At 47.8% G+C, this 17,289-nt stretch overlaps 1 protein-coding gene across 4 annotated transcripts in view; it reads left to right on the top strand.

Annotated features, from left to right (window-relative positions):
* Positions 1 to 17,289, top strand: part of LOC144175930 (flavin-containing monooxygenase 5-like) — a 126,398-nt gene that overhangs the window by 76,896 nt on the left and 32,213 nt on the right. For 3 of the 4 annotated variants that reach the window (XM_077705002.1, XM_077705001.1, XM_077705000.1), the window contains 2 exons: positions 10,049 to 10,468; positions 16,633 to 16,867. In XM_077705002.1, the coding sequence (XP_077561128.1) occupies positions 10,062 to 10,468; positions 16,633 to 16,867 (642 nt within the window). In that variant the 5' untranslated portion in view covers positions 10,049 to 10,061. Of the gene's footprint in view, positions 1 to 484; positions 604 to 10,048; positions 10,469 to 16,632; positions 16,868 to 17,289 lie in introns of those variants that run through there. The other variant, XM_077705003.1, reaches the window with a different exon arrangement.

Here is a 17,289-nt window from a genome sequence, read left to right as displayed (position 1 = left end):
TACTAGCCAGGTTTGATTAGATTTGAGCCCGCTTCCAAGGGCACAATGCGTTCGAGTGCTCTAAAAAGCGTTCCGTCCACGAGAGCTCGTTTTCACCGCACCGCCTTCCCAACACCGTCAGCTGGAGAGTTTATTTGGGCCCAGCTCTGACCTTACGAGTGTATGGCGTGATTTGCCTACCGCTCAAAGCAGCCTATCGTCCGGTACAGTATCGGTTCATCTTTGTAGAGCAAGGTTTACTGGCACTAACTTTGCATTTTATCTACACTTCCCACTCAGCTCAGCACGTATTCAATTTCCAGTGCCTGCCGTGCATTCCCAATATAAGAAGCAACACAACACTGAATGGTGCCAAGTCACCATCTATGTTTACCGCTTTCGCTTAAGATATAACGAATTCAGGACACGATACGCTGACCACATCCTCGTCCCAATAGCCCCTCGCTCAAATAGGTTTTTATTCCTCCTCCTCGTGATAGACTTCCAAACTTGCGTTCTCACGAATGGAGGTCAGTATTCCGGGCGCTCGAGTGAATAACAGCTACAACGCAGAGTTGTCCGTGCTCAGTCAGCAGATTTGCTATTTGACATCTCGCCCCCCACGTGAGTATTTCTTCACTTTGTTTGCTTTATTCAAGCAAATGACTCCTCTCTAATTTCCTTCTGCAACACCCAAAACCAACACATCGCCGTGTCGGACCACCCTCCTTATACAGTCTTTTCATATCTACTACACTATCTGCCGTAATCATTTTATCCACAATAACATCATCACTGTCGCTTAAAAAACACATTGAGGTCTTCGTTTTCGACTCACAACCAGACCAGGTATTGTTCCTACGTGTTTTTTTTCTTGTTTTTCGCTTCCACACCCGCCGCCATTTCCCCATCCTTCTCCTACCTTCGTTCAAGGTGCAGAAATCGCCACTTTTAACTTTCATACCCCTGCACTGTCACATGCTGTCTCGACGCGCAGGAAAGAAGGGACTTGGGAAACGTGCAGTGGAGAGGACATAATTATAATTCAGAAAACTCCAAAGCAAACATCATCAAACTCAAAACTACACAAAAACAAAATTACTAAAAAAGACTAATAACAATCGACAACACCAAGCTAACAGCTTCAACTACTATTTACACTTTGAACCTTAAATGACGTCCAAGAATGTACTACCGGAAAATGTCCTAATCCGCTACGCCTACCTAGTGTTGCCGCTGCGGTGACGTGGACTTATACATGTGTATATGTATGTGTTTATGGCACAAGGGCATTCAGGCCAAAGAGCGCCATGTCAGAGTTAGTGGTCTTTCAGTCAGTAAAATGCTATTTCAAAGACGTCGTGGTCGTTATGGCGTAGCTGCCGCGCAGTTGTTGTCGTGCCCGTTACGTTGTGGGGAAGACGCAGCGTCGCTGCTTTTCAACGAAACCCTGTCAACGTTTGCCTTAACTTTACTACTGTGCGTGTGCTGTATGCGTGATCCTGCGTCTGTCTGTTTCTGTGTGCTTATTTGCGTTTGTAGTGTCTGTGTGAGTTCTTGTGTCTTCGCTTCCTTTCACTTTCGCACCTCTCATGTTCATGTGGAGTAGCAAGCCAAGCTCGCTGCCAGGCTGACTTCTGTTCATCATTGAAGGCATTTCTCCTCCTCCATCGTTCTCCTATCGTGAGGTAGGCGCTCACGGGCTACCTCCGCCGTAGCCGTACAGCGAATGAGGCAGCGCCTGGTCCCGGTAGCGTCGCCGTTGTGGGGGCCGTCGTGCCGTGCGTTGACGCTGCGCCGAGGCTCCTTGTGGGCACTCGACCATTCGCTGCTGGAAATTTGCAGCATTTCGGGGCATTGGAACTTTATGTATAATTTGGCGTTACTGTGGGACAAAGGTGGCATCCGCGTGGCCTACATAACATTTTGCATTGTACGAGCGCCTGGAGCGCTGTATGAAAAAAAAAAAAAAAAAAACGGCCTCAAGTTTACATCGTATACGAGCTCCTTGAAATAACCTCTAATGCTAGCACTGTAGTTAAGCTATGCTGTCTCCAAAACTGAAATGAAAATAGAGATTGATGTTCTACGCGCCGAAGCCATACATAAGCGCTGCAACGGATGTCGTCTGATAAAGCAACCTGACGTTCTTTTGTGCACGCGCAGTTGTGTGAAGGTAGGCGTTCTTTTTGTCGGCCTTAAGTGCAAAAAACGGCAGCTGCGTTCGGCTATCGAAGCGGTGACAGTGTGGTTATTAAGAAACAGTGATGAGCGTGTAACGGTGCAACGTTTACGTAGTAGTATATAGTAAAATTTGTTAATACCCTACGTCTTGTATGCAACTTTTACGTGGTATATAGTATTGAACTTTGGTTATGCTCTACTGCTTGCCTGTGACTACAGGTTAAATTACTTCCTCAGTTTAGCACCGCTTAGTCATTTTTTTTCCGCAAGAAAAATGCAAAAGAGTTCGCAAATTTGTCCTATTGTCAAGTTAAAAAAGGGTTGAGCTGTTGTAAAAAGGTTTTAAGCTCTATTTCTTGCCCTTTTTTCCGTAAAAAGAAACAATCTTCATAACGGTTGCAATTTGGAGTAAGTGCCCGTTCTCTACGATAATTTGCCCAGCTGCGATTTTTACGCAATAAGTGATAAAAATCTTCTACAGTGCAATAAACCAAATACACATCTTGGGACCTAAAATATTTTTTATACATGTGCCGACTGGACCATGCTGTTCTTAACCATTCCCCAGCACTGCAAGAGCAACTTAAACCTGCTCTTGTAACGCTGGGGCATTGTTCAAAATTATGGGGTTCAATTTACAAATATCATGGCGTTGTCGGCAACATCCATCACTCGTTGCCTCTGTGGCGCTGGAATGGGCTCAGCCTCGACCGATGCAGCCCTGCAGTCGAGCGCGTTGACGCCGCCCACGCAGTCTTTTGCAGCTTAGTCAGACTTGTACGTAACACGTTAAAAGTAATAGATTACTCCTCACAGAAGCGGGGCTGCAATTTGAAACTTGATACGGTAGCGCGCACCACTCAAATAACCTTTGACGAAAGTTTGACTACGTACTTACGGGAACCTATCGACTTTTCCGATTCCATTTACCAGCGGCGTTTCCATTCACCACGCTGTATATGTGTGCAACTTGGATGAAAAGTGACATGGGAAGTAATCGATTACTCAAGAGCAATTTCTGGATTACTATTTGAGGCTGCAATTGTACTTGCAATGGGTTACTCTGTACAGTGAAGTAATTGTAATTCCTTGCTGTTTTTCAGTAAGGCGTACAAATCTGGCTGTACTTGCCCTTCATATAGGCTGTCACTGACTCGCGGTCTTCCTCACTGCGTTACGTGCTTGAGTACCAAACCCATACAGTTTATCAAAAATGTATGAAAAGCCTACGCCAACCTTACGCTTTGTTTCACTAACAGCGAGTACTGACTGCGCAACAAGGCATTGTGTTGGCCAAGATGAAAGCGCCTTAACTGTTTGTGATGCATCCTTGGAGCGTCGAATTTTCAGTTCTCCTCCAGTGCGGACGACGTCAATTCATTTCATTTTTATTCCCAAAAAACCCCGATAATTTTTCGTCTATAAGATGCTCTCGCACCTTGGCAGACGCCGAGTAACTGCTACAAAGCGTTGCATAATCTTCTAACCGATTCTTCGGTGCCTCAAAACTCTGACGCATCTTAATAATACAACGCAACAAAAGGACTAAAGCTGAGGCACACAGGACGAGCGCTCTGTGCCTAGTTTTAGTCCTTGTTGCGCTGTATTATTAGGATGGATTACCAACTCGCCCAATACTGCTCTCTGATACGCACGCTGTTTGTTGCCCCCACCCTTTCCACATTGGAAATTTTACCCCTGCCACATACTGCAGCAAAAAAAAGCTTTCCCGTGGGGTAAGAATGTCTGCTCGTCCGGATGGACGTGACCTCAACGTCACCGTGGAGCAGCCAATGCTGCATGCGCTTTCAGAGTATTCTTCTCCTACGTTTGTACCTTCACGAGACCGCCTGCAAAACTATCACAAATCACTTCGTCTCAATTTTTTACCGCCCTGGTACTAGCAAGGCGACGTAAGGGACGTTTGTATGAACCAGTCGCCTTGGAGCCGTGTACAGCGCTGACCATCTGATGGAGGGCGGGAGCCTCATTGCGAGGCAGGAAGACTATGGTTACACATCTTCGAACAGTAGCTTAAAAAACACAGACACTATAGGGGTAGAAAATGACAGGACAACGCTGTTCCTGTCGCCCAGCATCATCCTGTCATTTTCTACCCGTAGTGTCTGCGTTTTTTACGCTACTGTTCGAAGATGTTTAACCAATACCAACTCGCCCAAATGCCGATCTTTCTGCAGACTATAGTTACCCTACTACCAGTACTACGCCAGGTAATGACATTCGCTCTAACACTCAAGCTATGGCTTTCACCTCCCGAAACAATTTAGCCACTCCTACCCGTCTGGTCCTCCACGCCCAATATTCGGGCGCCAGCCCTGACCGTACTTGCACCGAGGGCCCATCAGTCACAGAATGGCACGCCGTCGGTTACTATTATCAGACCTATAAACTTCCCACCAGTTCCCGCTAGGTCCTGTCCACAAACTGGGACTGTTGTCGATATCATCTTGTCAATTGTGACCTACTGCAAATCTCACTCATCTCGGTCACCGTATACAAAAAGCGTTTAGGACCCCTGGTCAGGAATTGGTTTGGGGAAAAGGTTCCTCGTGCCCGGACGAACACCTTTTACGCCTGAGGAAAACGTACCACAATTTGGTCGCTCAGAATGGGCTGCAGAATGGGATACCTGAGTACTGCAAAAGATTTACGAAGGACACCACTGCCGAAAAACTATGGCACCCTATGGCACCTCGAACTCGGGTGCCGGACGGTGCCATACCGGCTGCCATCACATCCACCCCCCCCCCCCCCACCCCCTCCGGCAAAACCATAACCACCAATGCATCGCCAGGCTTGCCATGGCCACTAACCGACTGTTGACTTAAGTGAAACACTAGAATCCTTTGGCTGTTCTAAAGCGAAAATTTAGCGTCCTCACTGATGCCGTTGACCGCCAATACGCCCTACAGAAAAGCCAACTTTTTCTGACAATGATGAATGAGTGTGGGTGAAGTGAGAGAAAAAACCGCTTCCCGTGGCTGGAATGGAACCTGGAATGGAACCCGTGGCTGGAATGAAACAGTAGTAGTAGTAGTAGTAGTATGAAACTTTAATGAGCCTTATAAAGTCGGTTTTCCTAGTCCGGGAATCCAAGTGATGACCGGGCGACCGACGCCCCAGATGCCAGTAGCTGCTGGACGTCCAGATGGTCGCTGGTAATCAGGTTCTCCCCGAGCTCATGCAGGGGAGGGGGAAGAAAAAGGTTGGAGGTCAGGGTTATGCGCACACTCTAATAAAATGTGGACAAGTGTGCCAGGCTCAGAGCAAAAAGTGCATCGGGCGGGAAATTGACAGCGTCTCATGGGATTGCTCAAGTTCGACATGGTCGAAGCGAACGCTAAGCAGCATGTACTGATTCACGCCGTAACCCCAAATCCAAACGCTAGGAGGAGGAGGAGGAAAAACTTTATTGTGAGCCTGGTGATGTGGGAGTGGCTCCTCAGTCCAGGAGACCATCTACGGAGTGCACACCAGAGAGTTGCTCTGGGTATTCCAGAAAAGTGGCGCGTGCCGCCAGAGTGAGCACATACTCGCAGTGTGGGACTGGCCAACCACAGAACCGATCACGAGAAAGCTTCACGTTCAACCATCGTCGTCGTTAGATGGAGGGGTGCATGACTTTTTCCCCAGTGCCCGTATCGCACCACCTCGTTCGTTCCCCCGTCAGCACTCATAATGCCGCGAACTATGTATGGGTTTGTATATTTGTGGTTCGTTTTTAGTGCCCGGCCGCGCCCGGCTCTGTTAAGTGTGTCCCAAGCGAAGCGCTTGTTCCATTCTTTATTTTTATGCCGCACGGGCTATCTTATTCAGATAAGGAGACTGTTTCGGCCTAACGTCCCTAGCCTAGAATAAGCTTCTTTGATCTACAATGCTCTGGATGTAACTCGACCGTTGGAAAGCCACGCGCGCCGAAAGATAAAAAGCCCGCAGAGCAGACGTCGCGGTATTTCGACTTGCCGACGCTCCCTTGCGCAAGTCACTTTGTTTACTGCTTCGCCGCCTGTGTATTCTTTGAGTTGTTAGGGGAGCACAAGTTCGCTCCAATAAACTTTTTTTAAGTGCGAATGTACTTTATAAGCGACCCCAAACCATCCACCGCCGGCGGCGGCGGCGGCGGCGGCGTCGGCGTCCGCAGTGCTCCTCTATATTTAAAAAAGAAACAGCATCCGGCGCCAGGTTTCGATCCGAGGACTTTGCGGCCGCAGCGCGACGCGCTACCGACTAAGCCACAGACGCCATGCTGATATCAGTGTGAGTAACGCATTTTTAACGCATTCAAACTACGTCGTCAGCGGCGTGCGTTGGCGACTAAGCGGCGTTATAGCGGCTTGATAACTGCGTGGTGTACACGTGATACTACAAACCCGATGGAAGAGATGGAAGAGAAGGCGGCGAGGCGGTGGGCTGCGGGGGCCGAGCGCAAGCGCCGCAAGCGGGCCAACAACCGTGCATTCGCACTTTCACATTCTCCCCCTCGGGGAAATGCGGGGGAATTTTTTCCTTGAAGACAACTGCGCCGTCTTTGACTTCGTGGTAATATGATCATACTCGAGTCTTCATTAACTACCGGGAAACTTCTGCGGGTGTTCACCAACATAACGCTGACAAAGCCGCTCTAAGGCGTTAATTACCCGGATAGTGCTTCGCAGATTAAACGGTTTCATTTCATTTCATTTCATTTCATTTATTGAAGCCTTAAGGGCCCGGAGGCATTACATAAGGCGGGGGCAAACAATATGTGAGGGACTCTTCATCACACAAGTGGCCGAAAAAAGGAAGAAAAGACGAAGAAAGGGAACCAAAACCATCGCTCAGAAAGGAAACAAGCAAGCAGAAAAATATTCAAAATCATAGACTACAAATAAAAGAGCAATATACATAAGTAATAAGCATCAGAATGCATGGGTCACTAAAAGTTTGTTACAAACATGGTTCAACTAGCAAGTCATTTTAACAAAAACCATTTAAGTGAAATGCACTGCTAGTTTCTCGCGAAACGTCGTGCGGTCAGCGGACGAAACAATACTGTCGGGCAGGGTATTCCACAGGGTTATTGCATGAGGGAAAAAAGAATATTTCATCGATGATGTGCGGCACTGAATGTGTGCGATTGGTTTGCTATGGTTGAGGCGCGGCGAGATTCTGGGCGGGGGTTGAACTCGAGGGTGCCGGGCTATTGGGTGATAGTAGAACGAGTGAAGCAAGCAGAGACGCGAGATGATTCGACGTGATTGGAGACATGGAAGGTCAAGTGTGCGTTTGAGTTCAGTGATGCTAGATTTACGCGAGTAGTTTGACATGATGAAGCGAGCCGCGCGATTCTGGATAGATTCTACTTCGTAGGTGAGATATGCTTATGAGGGGTGCCAGATAGATGAAGCGTATTCCAATTTAGGCTGGTGATGCAGATCTGAGATTGCGGCGCAAAAAGCCAAGTGTGCGTGAGGTGTGTGCGCATATTGTTTCAATGTGAGTGACCCATGATAATGACGATGTCAAGTGAACGCCTAGATACTTATAGCAGTCTGTTCGAGTTATTTCATTTGAACTGATATGGTATGCGTGATTTGTGATGCTGCGTTTACGAGAAAAGGACATGGATTGGCACTTATTAAGGTTAAGAGGAATGAGCCATTTTGCACACCATGCTACGATAGTGTCAATGTCTTCCTGAAGATCAGTGGAATCGCTAGGGTTACGAATGGCATTGTAGATGACGCAGTCATCCGCAAAAAGACGGAGTCTGGTTTTTGTGTTAGATGGCAGGTCGTTGACGTAGATTAAAAATAATAGGGGGGATAAGCCTCCTCCCTGGGGGACACCGGATGTGACAGTAGAAATTTGCGAATCATGGGAGTTAGCAGTTGTGTATTGTACGCGTCCTTTTAAGAAATGTTCTATCCAAGTTATCAGTGTCGGGGGGATTCCAAGAGTAGATAATTTTGCAAGCAAGTGATTGTGTGGGACACGGTCGAAGGCCTTCGAAAAGTCGAGGAAGATGGCGTCAATTTGTGGATGATCGTCCATATGTTGCAAGATATCGTCGGTGAATTCTGAGAGCTGAGGTTCGCATGATAATAGTTTTCTTAAACCATGCTGGTGCGCATAAAAGAAGTTAATTGATTCGAGATAGTTCATTAAATTGGTTGCTATAATGTGTTCTAGCAGTTTGGATGGGATGCTGGTTAATGGAATCGGACGGTAATTAGTTGCTTTTGATCGGTCTCCAGACTTATGGATGGGAGTGATTTGTGCTTTTTTCCAATCGTGGGGAACCTCACCAGTGCTTAGCGATTGTTTGAAGAGCAAGGTTAGTATTGCGCTTGACAGGGAAATTGTGTTTTTAAGTAGTTTGCTGCTGATTTGATCGCAACCGGCCGAGGACGATAATTTGAGAGAGTTTATTATCTTAGCTATTCCGTCAACGTTAATCTGGATATCAGGCATTATGGTAGACGAGTAGTGTAGTAATTGGGTACGATTAAAGCTTTGAGCAGGTGAAAACACTGACGTAAAGAAGTCGTTAAGGGCTGTAGCACATTTTCCAGTTTCGATTAATTCGTTGTCTGCGTTTGATAGCTGAAGCTGCATTTGACGATCTGGCGGGGAGATAATTTGAAAGAATTTACGATGGTTAGAGTGTAGGATTGATAAGGGGTCAGTTGAGAAGAATTTGTCTTTGGAAGCTTTCAGTTCTTTAATATATTCATTAGCAATCAATTTGTACTGATCCCAAACCATGGGGTTATTAAGAAGCTTTGCTTTCCGATAAAGGCGCTTTTTCTTGTTAAGTAGGCGTTTTAGATGCTGCGTAAACGACTGGTTATTTTTGTCTGTTTTTACAAGGATAGTGGGAATATGTCTGTTTCTGTTTTTTTTTCGAAACCTACTTCCTGCGCATTCATTTCGCCATATAGAACTGCCTTCTCTGTGTGTGTGCGTACGTGGTGATCATTTATGATGAATTTTAACCAGCTCGTCAACTCTCTGCCCTTTAAAACTGTAGAGCTGTAGAGCTGTAGAGCTGCCCTTTACAACTAGAACCTTTACAACATGAGCGGCCCTGAAACACTCAGTTGTTCAACCTGTTCTCACGCCAGACAAGCCTACTAAACAGGCGCGAAATATCCGGCCGATTTCCTTCATATTCACCATGCGTAAACTTCTGAACCGCGCGGCAGGAAATTTACTTCCCTATTATTTGGAAGACGAGACGAACCACTCTTCATTCTGGCCAAACTAGATTTTGTCGCAGCGTGAGCACACAGGCCGGCCTGTGGTTGCTGAGACGACCTATTACCTCGGCCTGCCCTGTCCCTCGAGCGGGACAACATATATTTGCGGCCATTGACTGTCAAAAATGAATCGACAGCCTTCTAAACATAAAGCCGTTTCACATGAAATCAATACTCAATATCTCGGCACGCAGATGCCCAATTACATTGACAGCTTCCTAGAACTCGCGAAATATGCACTGGCCTTACCAACGCCAGAAGCTACGGGTACGATGAAGGTATTCCTCAAGGTTCTACATCTCCCCAATACTCTGCGTTATGTTAATACGCGACATGGACGACAATATTCATGAACGCAGCGGCGTCCTTACTTTCTACGCGTCGTCGTACGCTCACCCCCTGGGCGGAACGAGATCCCTTTCTGTTGATTGATTGATTGATTGATTGATTGACTGATTGATTGATTGATTGATTGGTTGGTTGATTGATTGATTGATTGATTGATTGATTGATTGATTGATTGATTGATTGATTGATTGATTGATTGATTGATTGATTGATTGATTGATTGATTGATTGATTGATTGATTGATTGATCCCGTTTCGTTTCCTGCATCCCGCAGAGACCAGGTGGTCATGGGTCTGGGCGACCGGGGCCGCAAGCGCATCGCCATCGTGGGCGGCGGCTCGGCGGGCGTGACGTCGGCCAAGTGCTGCCTCGAAGAGGACCTCGAGCCCGTGGTGTTCGAGCAGACGGACGCCCTGGGCGGCCTGTGGCGCTACCGGGACGTGCCCGAGTACGGCGTGCCCTCGCTCATGAAGGCCACCATCATCAACACGTGCAAGGAGATGAGCTGCTTCAGCGACTTCCCGCCGCCCCGGGAGTTCGCCAACTATATGCACCACAGCATGCTGGTGCGCTACTTCGAGCTGTACGCGCAGCACTTCGGCGTCACCAAGCACATCCGCTACAACACCGAGGTCACGCTTGTCGTCAGGAGCGCCGACTACGACGACACGGGACGCTGGGACGTCACCTACAGGTGCGTACGTATACGTTCAAAAAGGGGCCGTCCTAAGTACAGCCCTGGCAGCAATGTGCAGGGCCTGCGTACTTGTTTGCTCAGTAACGCCTATCGACTTGTCCCGGTGAGCTGCATTTTCCAGGTACTAACTTTACGAAGCTGCAAGCTGCTTACACCGGTAGGGGGTTAAAACTAAAAATAAGAGCACAATCCGTATAGGAGTGAAACGTACGCTGCCATGTTTTGTAAGTTATCTTAAAGGAGTACTGACACTGAATTTTTATGTTAGGCGTTTTTCGGTGATATGGGTGCCTACCAGCCCACCCATCATAGAATGGCACATCAAATGGTCGATCGCAGCGTAAATAATTCTTTACTGTACCGTTTATTCGCCTCAGTTTCGGTTTAGATGGCACAGACACCGAGGCGGCCGCCATGACAGGAGGGCGCACTTGACGCCATAGAGTTACTTAGTAAGTATACTACAGACGAAACTGCGCCTGGTAAGCCATGTCGTCGTGGGGGTTCATGGGAAGACCCCCCTTTTTGGCTTGGGCTTGACATCACAATGCATTAACACGTTTACGGGCTACAAGGAAGCCGAAATCCTGCCTGTTCTGCGGCAGCCGTGTTCAGTGAAACAGCAGGCAATACGTGATCGCACCACCTGACGTTGCTCATGCCGCAGTCGAAGGACGCATGACTGAGCGGGTAATATGCCGCTGCGAAATTTGTAGCCGACAAAAAGAAGAAACAAAACGTACTTCGACGAATACAAGATACAACAGATACGGGCGCTTGTATGCGTCCTATCTTGTCATCGTCCATGACTGTTTAACGCCACGTTTTCTTTTTTCTTGTTGCACTAGCTGATGGTCGGTGCACCGGTTCACCACGAAGGCAGTTTTGATAAGCACGCTCACAAAGCTTTCCCAACTCTTCAAACAACTTATAATTTGAAATAATGGTAAAATTAATGAAATAAGAGTCTCTAATGAGCCCCCCCCCCGCCCAAGTATTAACATTGTTCGTAACTACAACCTTGGCCTGCAGAATAGCAGGCACAACCGTTCCGGCAAAAATACGCTTTACTTCCTTTTTCCTTAATTTAAAACAACCTGTTTTTATTTTCCGCATACATAATTGCACACTTTTCTTCGCGTTTTTGTGGCACTTTGCTTAAATTTGCGGTCACTAAAACGTTTCAATCCAAGCCAATGATGTAACTAAGACGAGCGCGATGTATAATGGCGGCCCATGACGACACAGATGGCCTTGACGTGAGCCGCATAGACGCTAGCGCCAGATTCCTCTCTAGTGTATGTTGTAAGAAAATCTACGCTTGACGCCACTGTTCTCATCGCACCGAGGCCGGTCTGGACGCGCACGCCGTTGTCGCACGCGCCCGGGTAGCATGACGTCACTCCTAAAACTGTGACATGATGCACAAGGCGAAGTAGCGCGCGCCAACAGCAGCCAGCGCTTTGGCAACGTCACGGGAGCCCTGACGCCGGCAGTTTGGAGCGAGGAGCAGATGGCGTCATGCTGATGCCGATGTCAAAAGGGTATCCGTTCTGAGCTTTGTGTGGCGTGAAAAGATTGAAATTGATTTAAATAAGTTATATTGAACGGTTACTGTTGAAACTTCGTGGGAGTTATTTCCATATACAAAGGAAAATTTTTACTATGCTTAAGAACTTCGTGTCAGTACTCTTTTAAGGTCATGGTAGTTCTTTCTGAGATTAACACACACACGGCTGTTATCTAACGCATTTACGCCTGGACAAAAGAAGCGAGAAACTAGGAGTTAAAACGAAAACTATTAGGAGCCACTCCACCCTCTGAAGGTGGATGACTAGCGAAGCTTTTTGCGTGCGACATCGATAGATGTGGCACAGAATTTAGGCGAAAGGTTTACGCAAATTTCATTTTTCTTTGCTCACGGTGTCATCCCTAAGAGAGAGTTTTGCGTCTCGAATATGATACAGGTATTCAACCATAGTCATAAATTCTGCCTTGATTTAACGCGTTTAAGGCAGGTTTGTCGAGCTAAAAGCTTGGTTTTTGGTCTAGAATGCGCTGTGAACGCTCACACAATAGCACGGAAAGAAGAAAGATAGAGAGAATAAACTTTATTCCAGACAAAACACAGACGCTGCTCGGAGCAGTGCCGATGTAGGGTTGAACGCGCAAGGACGTTTGATGCAGCCAGGACCGTCTTGTATCATATTCTGATGGTAGGCGCCGCCCTTAGTTTTTCCCTGCATCCCCCTCTCCTTACCCGTCCCCTCGGAACGAACTAGTCATTAGGCGCTTTCACTTCGGAGGTATAAGAACCGCTGGCTCCGCTTGCCTATACTTTTGCCCTATCCCCCTTTCCTCAACCAGTCCCCCCGAACGAATGGGCGATTAGACTCACTGCGGAAGCCGTCGGCACCGCCCATTAACTCGGCCGGTGGCCGAAGCCTGGTCGGTGGCGCTTCCGTCGGCGCAGAGAACCGCACGTGGCGCTTGTGACCTTGAATGCACAAGGCGCCTTCTTGAAGGTCAGAAGGACGCTACCAGGCGTTTCCTGAGGTTGTATCTGGAGTAATAGCCTTCGCTTATAATGCAACAATTTTAGAAGAACTAGGGCTAAGCTTGCAACTGTACAGCTGGCATGGGCCATTAAAACCTGACGGGAAATTAAAGTGGCAACTACGCGGTTGGTACTTAATATAATGGCCGAGGGCCCCTAATACACTCTCAATTTCTTTTCCACGCGCTTATACACTTAGCTCGCACAGAAAAGATGCATCGAAAGCCTCGATACTGGTTTGCAGCTTTCCAACCTGACTTTGTGACCAAATGGGTGACACATTGTTGGCCAGGCGTAAAGATAAAACTAATAAAGCCTCGGAAGTGTGCAGGGTTGTGGAGGCGATGACTAACGTGGTTGAAATGGAGCCATTTATCAGGGGTGAAAATGGGGCGCTAAAAGTATGGTTCTTACTTTAGGTGGTACGCCGTTTGACGCCATCTACAGTGTCCTTGTTACATGAAGTCTATCACACAGCAGCACAATGGTGGGTTTTAGCGCCATTTGACAACACTCAGCAGTATTGCCGTTGAGATATTTGAAAATGCAACTGTTATAACTTTTTTTTCAACAGCTTTCTTGTTTACATCTCTTACTTAGCAACTTTTTTTTTTCTCTTTTTACTTACCATAATAGGTTGAGGTCATTAAAAAAAAGTTGCGTGTCATCTCCGCGGAACACCTACACCATACTATAGCTGTGCTAGCGTGTCTGCTTGCTGTGATTCCAACGCAGACAAGTGCAGCGAGCAGCGGAACCGAGAGCCCACGACACTTATTTTTACACATTTAAAATACCTAACACACAAAACTGAGTAAAAATTCGGTAAAACAAATTAGTTTTCAAAATTTTAAGATCAGCGATATGTTTTTCTAAAATTTTTCGTGCCTTCTTAAGACATGTCTAAGTATCTGAGAGAACACTGACCATTATGTGCCAGCGGAGGGCGCTATTACTGTACAGAAGGCGCAGAGGACCAGGATGCAGTAGAGGACGGCAGTTAACGACGAGAGGGAGTTATCATATACGCAGCCGATTTCCGGCTTGCGTGGCCTTATCTTCTCGTGTTCTCGCAATAGCTTCAGGACGAGCTAGGGTACTTCGACCGCACACCGTGTTGGCGCTCAGCGCCGCGCTCGTATAACTGAACAACAGCGTAATCGACGCCAATTCAGTGTGCATGCGTCGACCTCGAAGTGGTTGCTAACTGAAGTAATTTCAAATTTTGAAGCAGGCTAATCAGGCGGCACTCGCCCCGCTGGGGCTATTGGCCGCGAGGCCCACCACTGGAGAGGCCGGCGCTGCGATCGTTTTGACGTCACTTGTAGGATCACCGTTCCTACCTTGCTGCACAGTTGGCTTGCAGCGCGTGACACTTAGCTTAGGACGCGCGTTCTAAAGTATTTTCGTGTTAATTTCCGTCGTTTGAAGTTAATTCTCAGTGCGTCAAGCGCAGTTTGACGTCATGGGGATTTTATAACCTTATCAACTGTGGTACATTCTCCGCAAACAACTTGAGCGTGGTGGCGTACGTGTGTGACCGAAGCGTAAGCTGCGGCTCGTTTCCCCGATCAACAATGTAGACTACGATGATTGCCAAGCTAAGTTTCTAGATTTCTCTTGTTTGCAACAAATGTGTAAAGCAAGAAATCATGAAGCGTTTACTGCTCGCAGAAACGCTCCGCGCACACAACGCCGTGCCTGCCCGCACGGCCGACGGAGCAGCTCGAACCGACGCAGGTCACGGCAGCAACAACTTGTCGCCGCTTTTAACAATCACGCTAGTTGTGGAAAAGTAATTCGACAGCGGTGAATGTGGATGTTAGAATGGTGAAAAATTGTGCTTGGCAGTGTCATCAGCTGTGGTTTGAGCATCGATGCTCAAATGTCTGCCGCGATCTACGCCGACCGTCCCCGAAGGTCGGTCCCGGCACCGCCGGCCCGTTCACGCGCTGTGCGGCGAGCGGCCGAAGGATATGTGCCTGCACGCAAGCATCGGCCGAGGCCGTGGCAGGTTCTTGATCATCGATCGCTTAAACAGACGCGGATACAAAGTTACACATACAACAAAGAGGGTGACAGTGAAGTGAAAAGTTTAGGGACTCTCATTCGCAACTGTAACGATAGCGGCGAAGCGAATATCTGCCGCGACGTTAAGCCTGACCAACATTCGATTACGTACATCCGAAGCCGGCGGCGAGCGAGCGGTTCGAGAAGACCCTTTCGTCGCGCGCGCGCCTTGCGTTTAGGTTCCCCCATCACTTTGGGGGGCCCCCAACGCTCGGTTCTCCTATTTTAAAACTCGCAATTACCCGAATTCATTAACGACGTGTTTCGCCTCGTACACAGCCTCGCCTTCTGTGAGCAATCGTTAGTTTCATTGATGCTAGAGGAAGGCAGGCTCACTGTAAACATAAAAGAGCCCACGTTACAATTATACATTCCCACGCCGAAGTCCTAATGAAAACTAAATATAGCCATGTCCAAACCCGCTCGTAGGCGTTGAAAACTAGCGTTCGCATACCCTTTATACATTGCGGACAAGTTGTCGCGAAAAGTAAACATATCAGCCGTGCAGAGTACAGGCTACGGCAGTGATCGTTAATCAAATCCGAGAATAACTATGAAGAACGTTGTAGGGGTAATAGGCACTGCTTAAGCCAAACTGCGCATCATAGCAGTACTTTTAAGCATGCCCGGCGAAGCAATCCGATCACCGTTCTCACGTAGTCATTCATTTACCAGGCAAGGTGAGCAGTAGGCGCGGTGAGGTCACAAGTGAGCGACACGCTTCCGTCGCTGTTACAAGGTGTTTCCTTGCATGCACAGTCTCGTACATGTCACGTCGCAAGTATTTCAGAATGAATTTACAGTGTACTTTTATCGGCATTAGTTGCATCGTCCTTGGCGTTAGCTGGCTGCGTACGAGCTGTGGGGCGCGGTGGTGTCGCCGGGAAAAAGCGAGTCGCTGATTGCTCGCCCGGATTATTCGGGTTGCAGACAACTTTTTTGGGTAATTTGCATCAAATCCACAAGGAGCGGGGGGGGGGGGGGGGGTACGGTGGCCACAGACACACACACACGCGGCCGCATACGCACAAAAACACGCGGCCGCATACGCACAGGAAATGGGTTGTAGCAGACGACAACCCGACCCGGCGTCCAACAAGTGACGTCATTCGTAGATGGCGCCACGGTATGTCCTCGGGGCCAATAGCGCTCGCGCTTACCCTGGTAAAGCAAATTTAAATCGTTTGCGCGCCCTATCACGTGAACGTCTGCGCTCGCGCTGCCTTCACCGCCGAAGCAGCGGCGGTTCATGTTTCTCCTGCAACGGCGCCAGGCGAAATAGGAGGCGGACACGTTAGCGCGAGGGGCGCCGATGATATTATATACTTATATATATAGCTTGCCTCCGTCATGCTGTTTTAAACCGTGTTTTGCAAAACCTAAAACGGTACCACTCCCGTCCAAGGTGGCCTTTGAGCCCTCGACGGCCAGTTAAATAAATGAATGAAAAGTAACTCTACGAATTCAGACAGCACCCGCAAATCTTGTTGCAGCAATGTGTACTCAGGCATTGCCGATCGCTTCACTCGCGCAGGACAAAGGGCCAGCCCCCCCGGACGGAGACGTTCGACGGCGTGATGGTGTGCTCGGGCCACCACGTGTTTCCGCACGTGCCGACCTTCAAGGGCCTGGACAAGTTCAAGGGTCAGGTGTTCCACACGCACGACTACAAGATCCCCGACAGCTTTAGGGACAAGAAGATCCTCATCATCGGCGTCGGCAACTCGGGCGCCGATGTGGCCGTCGATCTCTGCCCCTGCGCTGAAAAGGTGCGTTTCCTGCATAAAATATTTACACATGTTGGCAACCAGATGTAGGACAATCAAGGCACACAATAAATGACTTACTGTGCACTCTGGTTCGAAACATTCACCAAAGTACTGAGAATTTAGGTGGTATACTTGATTTTGGGGAAATAGAGATATGTGGTCCGTGACTAAATTTCGTAATAATTATAAATTACAGTCACTGCAGCCCAACTTGCCATACACTCTTATGATTACAATTATCTTAATGTAACTACTTTAACAAATGTAACAAATTACAGCATTAAAGAGCTGAGAAAACATTTTGTAGGTTATAATACTTTTTCTACAGTATTTGGCTAACGATCCTCTAATTTATTGCACATTGCGTTTTAAGTGATGTTAAAGCGTTAATTTTGTATGTGGAAATCGTTAGAGCTTGTGTA

The sequence above is a fragment of the Haemaphysalis longicornis genome, unplaced genomic scaffold (assembly GCF_048455015.1).
Source record: "Haemaphysalis longicornis isolate Haplotype H1 unplaced genomic scaffold, Haemaphysalis longicornis Haplotype H1 scaffold_3, whole genome shotgun sequence".
NCBI classification, from domain to species: domain Eukaryota; kingdom Metazoa; phylum Arthropoda; class Arachnida; order Ixodida; family Ixodidae; genus Haemaphysalis; species Haemaphysalis longicornis.
Note: the sequence above shows the minus strand (reverse complement) of the source record. Positions and strands in the feature narration are given on the sequence as shown.